Genomic DNA, 9,972 nt, shown 5'->3' with positions numbered 1-9,972 from the left:
ATTAATAATGTTCCTCCTTTTTGTAGGAGTAATAGGTTGTCTTTTTCCTTCAGAATTTTAAGCCAAGAATGAAGAAAAATCAAAAAATGTTGGCTCGGCCATTTTGAAACAGTAAATAATACTTTTGTCCCAGCATAACTTCATTTTCACTCATCCCCCGTATATCGAATTAAAAATAATAATACGCTTTATTTTATCAAACAATAGTGTAATTGTCCCTTACTTTATTTAGTCTCAATGCAATCATTTCCTTCGGTACCAATATATTTGTTCTCACTTTTATAAACTCCAATACATTATAAAGTTACTTTAAAGCAAATAAAATAGTGAAAGATGAAGTTACTTTAGAACGAAGAGTTTAGTAATAACTACCTTTGTCCTTAAATATAACACTGGCACTATTTGATGCCAAAAAAAAAACCTTACTAAATTTTGGCAATCAAAATTTTGACAACTATGGCAGGATTTCTTATATAGTTAACAAAATTTGGCAGCAAACTAAATGTAGCCATTTTTTTACAACTTTATCAAAATTTGGTAAGGTTGAAAATGGCATCAAAGTGAATAGGCCCTCAAGTTTAAACTTGAACATTGGTTGTGTTTGGAAAAAGAAAAGGAATTATACTCCATCTATTCTACAATGTAGCATGGTCTGATTTCATATGTTATTATAGAGTAAATTGCATCGGCAGTACTCGAACTTATCAGGTGGATACAATCTAATATATGAACTTGTAAAATGCTCATTTTGGTATATGAACTTATCTTGCGCGTGTGAACTAAGGTCAATAGGACATTACATGACTAATTTTGTTGATTTAGGTGCTGATATTAGGATATTACGTAAACATATATGTGAGAATGTTGCTAAGAATATTGCTACTTCGACATACATTTGTTCAATAAAAGGATAGAATGAGATATAGTGATGATAGAGAAAGATATAAAATACCGAGCAATGATACATGGGTTAGAAACATACGAAATTCAAGATAAAATAGAGAACAAATTTATAAAAATAGCATGTTTTATGCATACTCACTATACATATTTACGCCATATTCTAATTAACATCAGCTAGGTAAATTTAACCTTGCCAAGTCATTTTGGGCCTAGTTCACACGGATTAGATACGTTCGTGTATCAAAACGAGCATTTTACAAGTTCATATACTAAATTACACACACCTAACAAGTTTGTGTAACATTAATGCAATTTACTCTTTATTATAAATGTAACAACCTAAGACATGTAAATTGTAATTTTTACCCCTAAACTACACGTGTTATCCATACTAATATTTGGCTTTATTATACTCATCCCCAGAAAGCAAGTACGTTTCTCTATCCTCTCCTTAATACATATGCCATCCTCTAAAAATTGCGACAGACGGAGTGTAAATACTTCAAAATCTGTTATATTATCAGCACAATAAATATAATCTAAAACTTTCTTTTATCGTAACGTAATATTTAGAAAAAGGTTATTTTTTTTATCAAAGTGACGTGGTTGTCCCCCTACTACTCTACAGTTAACATCGACAGTTTTATATTCAATACTCCTATAACCATTCAGTTAGAGTTGACATTTGTTTGAGAGGCTGTACTTGTGCTTGTTAGCTCCAGATATGCATCTTGACAAATTGCAGAGTGTGAGGCTACCAGGGACTGGGAGTAGCAAAATGTCACAGTCCACAGTCTGAAAACGAGGAGGTAGTACTAGCACATTTGCACGTTCTAGATTCTGACTTCTTAGTTCTCAAAAAAAGAAAAAAGATTGATTTTTGTCTCTGATGCAAAGGTGGTCAGCCTAGGTGCAAGATGCAAGATGATTCTCTCTCTCCAAGGACAAATTCTGCTTGTTCTGACTCTTCTCATTAACCTTAGGCTATGTTTAGTTCAGCGTAAAGTATGGATTTTGGTTGAAATTGGAGATGATGTGACTGAAAAGTTGTGTGTGTATGACATGTTGATGTGATGGAAAAGGACTGAAGTTTAGACCCAAAAGTTTTCATTTCACCAACCTAACTTGGGTTTTCTGGCAGGCAACCAACCGTTCAGTCAGAGAGTTCAGATTTTGGTACCTCAGCCAAACGTACAATTCTGATTTCTGGGAAATTCATACCACTCAGTTCCACCCAACTAACAGCCACACACTAATTTCTCTCTGAACATTGTGTGCAAAACCATCACCTTGAGCCCAATTTTTCCAGCAAACAATGGTCAAATATTACCTGACTGGTCTAATATTATATAGGGAGTACTAATTCTCCATCTAACACATTATTTATGAAGAAGAAAGTTTTGTTTACCTGTAAGAGATAACAGTATCTCACAATTCCTCAAAAAATAACAGTGTTAAACAACCATTTTACGAATGTTATGTTCTTTTTCATCTTTAGTACTCAGCAAAGAGCCTGTCAGTGCTAAGTTAGGTATGGCTGAAGCATGGCTGGGATAAATATTGCTTAGAATAATGCTTGGTTTAGTAACCGGAACGTTATTCAAACAACCATTAAGGGTCTGTTTAGTTGGTGAAATGAAAATTTTTGGGTGTCACATCGGACGTTCAACCGGATGTCGAAAGGGGTTTTCGGACACGAATGAAAAAACTAATTTCATAATTCGCCTGAAAACCGCGAGACGAATCTTTTGAGCCTAATTAATCCGTCATTAGCATATGTGGCTTACTGTAGCACTTATGGCTAATCATGGTCTAATTAGGCTCAAAAGATTCGTCTCGCGATTTACATGTAAACTGTGCAATCAGTTTTTCTTTTTATTTATATTTAATGCTTTATACTACCTCCGTTTTTTAATAGATGACGCCGTTGACTTTTTCTCACATGTTTGACCATTCGTCTTATTCAAAAATTTTATGCAAATATATAAGATATAAATCACACTTAAAGTATCATGAGTGATAAAACAACTCATAACAAAATAAATTATAATTACGTAAATTTTTTGAATAAGACGAATGGTCAAATATGTGAGAAAAAGTCAACAGCGTCATCTATTAAAAAACGGAGAGAGTATATGTGTTCAAAGATTCGATGTGATGTTTTTGGGAAAAGTTTTTTGAGGAACTAAATAGGGCCTAACATAGCTTCAGAACAACAGTAATAGATTCAGAGTTCAGACGTCTGAAACTGGCTTCTAAAACTCAAATATTAAGGAAGAACCTAATATCAACTAATTAGAAGGGGTGAGACTTCGAAACCAGGTCATCTAGCCTACTATCTTGTGGAGCTAGCCGGAATACCCCGGAACGTTTCTCAAAAACAAGCTGGCTTCCTTTTTACCAGAAATGACTACCACGCTAAATTGACTTATATTGCAAACCATGCCATACCATTATATCAACCAAGCAAAATTATTATACACACAAATCTATTTTGGCGGAGAATTTCATTTTACATGCAGGGTGGCAACTAGGAAAGAACACCCGCCAACTAAAGATGGTAGACAGGTACAAATGGGGCTGTTAATCTACAAAATTTACAGGTTGTCGGAGCACATCACCCTGTGTCACTCACTAGGGTTCATCCTGACAGAACAAACCAATCATCCCGAACCATTATCAGAAGGTCCTCCTGGCTCTTAGGCCTTGGTGAGGCACCATCTGAAGTTCTGAAGAATATAGGCACTATCAACAACTCATTAGCAGCAGCCAAACTCTACAAACCCAAAACTTGCCTTCTCTCTTTTGCTGTCACATTTTACATGTATTCTCCTCATCAACCATTCCATTCTCATTTCTTTGCACTGTTCATCTTCCTCCATGGCTCTGCTCGGTTGGTGATCCAGGGGAGAAGGGCACGAACCCGCGCCCGCCAAACATCGGTCGCATCAGCGCGTCGTCGAACTTGCGCCAGTAGTAGTGGACAGTGTGGGTCGGCTTGGTGAGGAGCATCCGGAGGCTGGAAGGCCTCACAATGTTGGTTGTACTCTCGAGGTCAGAACCTTGCATGCTTGTCAGGAGAGGAGAATGCAGGGACTTTGGTGATGAGGGCTCAGAGGTGACAGGATGGCCTGAGGCCGGTAGCAGCAGCCTGATCAATGGCTTTGTCATCATCCCAAATACCTAATAAACATTTATAAATGTCAGTATGTTTCACAAAAATAGATGTTTTGCACATTTGAGCTTCCAGGGATTCTGAACAAGGATTTAGCTCGTAAACAATCAAGTGATTGGATGCGCAATTCGACATGATGACACATGTATGTCTTCCTAAAGAAACATCCAGAAAACTAAAACGAAAAGCTAGTAGTAACAAACGACATTTAATTTCAAATAATTGTGCCATCCTTGATCCATGTCATGTGAGAATATGGACGATGAGTCAATGACTGGACGGTACGGCAATCTCTTCAGAAGGGATAAGAAGAGGACAAGACAGTAGGGACAAAAAGACATGATTTCATTCTCCGGTCAGTAGTTGGTTTTGGTTGGATTAGAGCATGTTCAACATTACAAGCTTCCAGATTACTTTTGTCACAGCTGACAATTTTGATTTGACAATCGACTTTGAGGAACTTATTATTAGGTTAGCTTAATGCTGAGGTCCTGTTTAGGGTGAGAATTCGGACATGTGGCACAAACTTGGATGAAAAGAGGACGCTTTGCGTTAGGCATAGGTTGCAGTAAGATGACTCACCATAGTGCTAAAAAGAACGACAGTGATGGTGCTGGTGATCATTATTGCATTGCCGTGCAGCTGAGTATGGCCAGATCTTGTAAACTGCAATTGCAACGAGACAGTTAAGCTTAAGGAGAAGAAACTAAGACATACTTCTCCTGGGACTAATTAATGGCAAGATGAGAAGAGAAATACAGATATACAGATGGTGTGAAGCAATAGTCTTGCACTGACGGACTGACCTTATTGTAAGCAAGAGCAATCGACACAGCTCCTCTCATCAGCCCAGCCCACCATATTACAACCTATCGAGAGAAATTCAGTTAGCAGATGGCAAGTCGAATTCAAATGAAAATTGTCTGATCATACACCAGATACTCACTTGCTGTCTCCAGGTTATTTTTTCATTCGGTGCCTTCTTTGTTAGGTTTGACAAGAACGACAGCGGGAATACAAAAGCAGCTCTTCCAATCAGAACCAATCCTAGCAAAATTGAGCTTATCCCAATGGATTTGCCAGGTCTGCGAATGGGAAAGAGAAGTAAAATTGAGTCTCCATATCCATAAATGGGAATTAGGTATGAGAACATGTATCAGACCTGTCACTGGCAAACTCCCATTTTTCAATATCCAATGCATCCATCCCAACATACAGGAAGAGAAAAGTCTCAGCAATGAAGGACAGAGTTGCAAATGCGTGCCTGAGGTGAAAGGACAAAACAAACCAGTAAGTTTTGTTTAGTTTTTCTACGAACTGAAGCTAATCATTAAACAGTAGAATATGGAATGAGAATTATAATTTACTTTGTTGTAACTCTTGAACTCTCTGTGACGTTATGCCAAGTGTAATGTGACATTACAATACCACAGAAGAATACGGTGAGAATGCCGCTCAAATCTAGCAACTGCCAATATCAAACAAACAAAGTAGATAAAATCAAACTATAAAATGAAACTATATGCAAATTTTGATACTGCATCAAAGCAGAGGCACACCTCAGCCAGCATATATGAAAGGTAAGCCATGAGCATCATAAGGGCAACCTCACGGTCAGTAGAATGCCTGGAATCAGTCACCAACATCCAAGTTAACACTGAGCATAAAACCGTTAACTAATGAGGGTTTGTTTGGGCTTAACTAACCTTCCAATGTATAACTTCTTGATTATGTATGCACTGAGCAATCCAGCCTGCAGGGTGGAAGAAGAATATTAAGTTTACATGTGTCAACCAAGCAGTAGAGTCAAGACAGACAGTAAGCTGTAAAAAGTGAAACTTAAGAATCAACTTACAAATACTCCAAGGAAGGTGCTCGACAAAAATAAATAAAAGAAGTTCCCCAAGAATTTCAGAACGACAGCCGCATCTATGTGGACAAGATCAAAGTTCTGTAGTGCGTTGAAAAGCACAATTGATGTAGCATCGTTCACAACACCTTCACCGAATACCAGACTGTACAAAAAGGGTGTCTCATCCTGATTGAGGACCTGTTTTGGGGTTAAGATCATTACATTAGCACGTTGAATCCAGGTCTCTCTCGAGGTATGGCAAAATTTGTTCAACTAACCTGCAATGTGCAGACAGAATCTGTCGCAGAAAAGATGGCTCCAATTGCTGCACATTGAACATAACAGTCAACAGGAGGAAATGATGCTCACATGGTGTCAATATTAGTGCCAGCATGATCATGCAGAAAGATAGCCATGGCTTACCAAGAAAATCTCCTACATCCAGCGTTCCAATGTTCATTCTGCTGAATATTGCAATGGCAGCTGAAATTAAGAAATTGATCAGAGTCAGAATCTCAGAAGTCCAAAAGGTTACACGGAACAACAGAAAATGAAAGCACTACCAACTCACGGAAGAATTAAGAATCATTTCTGAAAGAACGTACCAATAGATATTGTGAAAAAGGATATCATTGTCCCGACGGCTCCAAATAATGTGATCGTCATGAAATTCCGGAAGAATTGCTTTTTCTTTACCTGAAAACTGATGGAAAAATATTTGTGAGGACCAGGACGATGCTTTTTTTCCCGTAGAATTATTCAGCAACTTGTGTTATTATATGAATAAAAAAAATAAAAGTTCAAGCAAAGCAGAAAAGGAACGAAAATAGAGTAACTCTGAACTCAAAAAGGACTTGTGCCCTTTCCCAAAGAGAGACTTTGCAATTCCTAAATGTGAAAGCAAACATGGGCCCATAATATTCAGCTTTACTCCTACAACCCTACTTCAAATCTATATGGATGGCCCAAAAACCTTCAAAAGGGGATTAAATGCTCAACCAAATTCGGACTAGCATGGCCACTGTTCTTTCAGAAATTGATCACGCCATCACTCTTGACAGGACCATATCCCTCTCATGCCTTCATGGTGTTGGATGACCAGTACTACTAACCACTGTAAATGGACCAAGAGTAGAACTCTAGGAGACAGAAGCTGTTGCACAGTCAATCAATATATAATAATTAAAATTAAAAAACAAATAATCTTTCAGCATTTCTCAATGCTTCATGCAATGGTCAAGATTACAGTTGCTACTCCATACTGTACCAATCAGCAGTTCGAGCTGGCAAGTCAAGGTATGCCAGTAAGACGAGAGTAAATCCATCTCTGTCTTAAAGAGAAAACAAAAAAAAAAAAATCACCCACAACCTGCACAGTATGAACTAGCAGCCATGTCTAAGACATCGACGGACAGACAGCTAGGCCCAGAAGAAACAAACAAGAAACCAGCCACGCGTACACAGTGTACCACCAGCAGCAAACAGATTCCCCAATCCCCAGAAAAACCTTGTACACCACCATGTGCCAACAAAAGAACTGAAGCCGAAATCTAACCACAGCAAGAACACGCCGAAGCGCTTCTACTTACCCTGCATTGAAGATGATCGGAGGGAGGAGGTAGATGAAGAAGAGATCCTCACTGAAGACGAATAAGTGCGAGCTCTTCCCTTTGGTCATCAGCAAGATCACCACGCCGGTGCAGAGCCCCTGCCCAAGCAAGCAAGCAAATCATCGAGCAGCAAGCGTGCGTCAGCAACAATGGCGAATCAATCGATCAATCAATCACAGCAATGGTGTGTGTGCGCTTACGATGATGAGCGCGGTGATGGACTCATTGACCCAGCGATTCTCCTCGAGGAGGTGGCCGAGGACGATGCAGGCGCAGAGCAGCGCGACGAACAGGTTGATGGACACCACCGACGCGTAGTCGGAGGTCGTGTACAGAGCCCCCAGCCGCGCCGCCGCCACCTCCATCCCCATGCCTCACCGGCGGCGACTTCTCCGGCCACCCACCGCAGAGAAGAGAGCGAGATTTCCGCCGCAAGATGCGGAGCTTTAACCAACCAATCCACTCCCCTCTTGCTCGTTGGTGAATGCCTAATTCGACAATTCCCGGTAAAATTAGAGAAAAAAAAACAAAGAATTCGATTCGCAGACGAACAGATTGAAACGAGGAACGTGGGGGGGGGGGATTCAGGTTGAGAAATCGGGATTTGGTATCGAGACCTCTCTCGGTTGGCTTCGCATTCGCGCGAGCTCGCTACAAAACTCTCTTCTCTCTCTCTCTCTTTTCGTAGTTTTTTTTCGGATGCGTTCGTGATGAGCCGTATATAAAGCGGGAGGGAGGTGGGTCCCACCGGGGTGGGCACACGTGGCGGGATTTTTAGTGGGTCGTGTTTGGTGCGTGGTGTTTTGGCGGTGGGGCCCAGCGCACAGCGTGATCTGGCCCCGACAGCCAATTTGGATAGTCCAGGTGGATCCGCTGCATCCACCCGTATTTGTAGTAGGGTATGGGGTGTGTTTGCCATCCTGTTTAAATTTAAATTTACTTTCGATACAAGATTGGTTTAAGAGGGCCTGTGTCATGCTGTCATGCTCGCTCTTGATTTTTTTTTCTCGGTTTTGTTTCTTCTTTTACACGTGAAATGCGGCAGATTTCTGTTTTGGTTTGTGGAAATAATTCAGCATGTGCTTGCTAGGGTTCAAAGGTAGTTTCTTTTTTTTCCCTAATTTAACAATGCAGGCTTTATTTGAAAAAAATTAAATACAGCAGTAAGTGTATTATACGACTCTCTGTCTCTGTTTTTTTTTATGCTAGATCATTTTTGTTTTTCTCCTGTGAATATTTTCAAGATTATTGCTTAGTATATTTACATGAAAAAAGAACATTTTCCTGAAAAATAATGGAGACAGCTCCATGTGTTTCGAAAACAGAAAAAGACAGCATGCAACTGTATTTACACCGGTATAGCACATGATTTAAGCAGATTTGAGATCGTTCAATCATTTTGTTCCTAGATCCTTGATTATTTTGGCCCTTGAACGCTGCAGGAGTCATATTAAATTCAGGAGAGAAAATGCATTATTCATGCTTCCATTAATTGATCCAATCGTCCTTTCAATTCTGGCGTTTCTTTGGCTGCAGATCGATCTTCTCGTGCTGCACTTTGCTCGTGATTTATCGATGATTCAATGAATGGTGATAGGGATTTAGAAAGATCGTGCAGCCATCCAAAACTCACAAGAAAGTTCCGTGATTACGTTTCAAGTCAAGCAAGAACTTCGTTTTCTCTTTTTCTTTTTCTTTCAGAGATAGCTAGCCGAAACTGATCTTCAGATTGAACAAACAAAAGAAAAACACCCATGGTTTCCGATTTTAATCATTGTGTTTAGAACATTAGAGATCAACATTGATTTTTGGCGAGCACATAATTAATTGACTGCTTAATTGTCTCCAAACGAGTGAGAAACATGCACTAGCTGGTAATCACAGAGCGTGTGGCACCACTGACACGTGTGGTTGGAACCAAATTAAAAGCCGTAAGCTAATTTAATTTAACTAAGCCCTCTTTTGGCCAAGCTCTTGATGCAGTTATGCTGAATTTCTGATCCCAACAGAGAGCAGTAGCTCTGCCTTGTGTGTTTGTGACTGTAGCAGGGTAACATGACAGAAGAGAAGAGACACAGTGCTGACAAAGGGGAAGTATCTGGTGCAATCACCTAATTCAATGCAACTATGCAACTCTCATCCTACATCGTTGGATCGAGAAATGGACATCCGAGATTCGTTCACGTCACCATAAGTTAAAATTTAACTCGCAGATTCACTCATGAGTTAAAATTTACTGGGAGTTATGATGACGTGGACGAATCTCGGACGTCAATTTCTCAATCCAACGGTGTAGGATGAGAGTTGCATAGTTGCACTGAATTAGGTGATTGCACCTGATACTTCCCCGTGCTGCAGATGGATTGTTCCAGAATGACCTCTGGACTAGCTAGTGGCCCTATTTGGACGAGCTCCCCAAACAGTATAGCTTT

The 9,972-nt window shown here is 39.7% G+C and overlaps 1 protein-coding gene across 1 annotated transcript; it reads right to left on the bottom strand.

The window, feature by feature from the left end:
* Positions 1-3,642: 3,642 nt before the first annotated feature.
* Positions 3,643-8,150, bottom strand: LOC127778960 (sodium/hydrogen exchanger 1). Its single transcript, XM_052305611.1, has 14 exons — positions 7,741-8,150; positions 7,520-7,638; positions 6,536-6,633; positions 6,354-6,413; positions 6,209-6,255; positions 5,934-6,128; positions 5,785-5,831; positions 5,638-5,704; positions 5,446-5,546; positions 5,241-5,342; positions 5,025-5,163; positions 4,885-4,947; positions 4,661-4,744; positions 3,643-4,086 (listed from the first exon to the last, which is right to left on the bottom strand). Exons 1-14 carry the CDS (start codon positions 7,909-7,911, stop codon positions 3,772-3,774), a joined length of 1,608 nt encoding a protein of 535 aa, XP_052161571.1. The 5' UTR covers positions 7,912-8,150; the 3' UTR covers positions 3,643-3,771.
* Positions 8,151-9,972: the final 1,822 nt, after the last annotated feature.

Source organism: Oryza glaberrima, chromosome 7 (assembly GCF_000147395.1).
Source record: "Oryza glaberrima chromosome 7, OglaRS2, whole genome shotgun sequence".
NCBI classification, from domain to species: Eukaryota; Viridiplantae; Streptophyta; class Magnoliopsida; order Poales; family Poaceae; genus Oryza; species Oryza glaberrima.
The sequence above is the reverse complement of the archived record's forward strand: the minus strand, read 5'-3'. Positions and strand labels throughout refer to the sequence as shown.

Excerpts from the sequence above, each read along its gene's own strand:
- LOC127778960 (XM_052305611.1), bottom strand. The coding sequence starts at position 7,911 with ATGGGGATGGAGGTGGCGGCGGCGCGGCTGGGGGCTCTGTACACGACC. Across the intron at positions 7,639-7,740 it reads CCATCACCGCGCTCATCATC|GGGCTCTGCACCGGCGTGGT; the intron begins GTAAGCGCACAC and ends TTGCTTGGGCAG. Across the intron at positions 5,164-5,240 it reads TGGGAGTTTGCCAGTGACAG|ACCTGGCAAATCCATTGGGA; the intron begins GTCTGATACATG and ends TCCCATTCGCAG.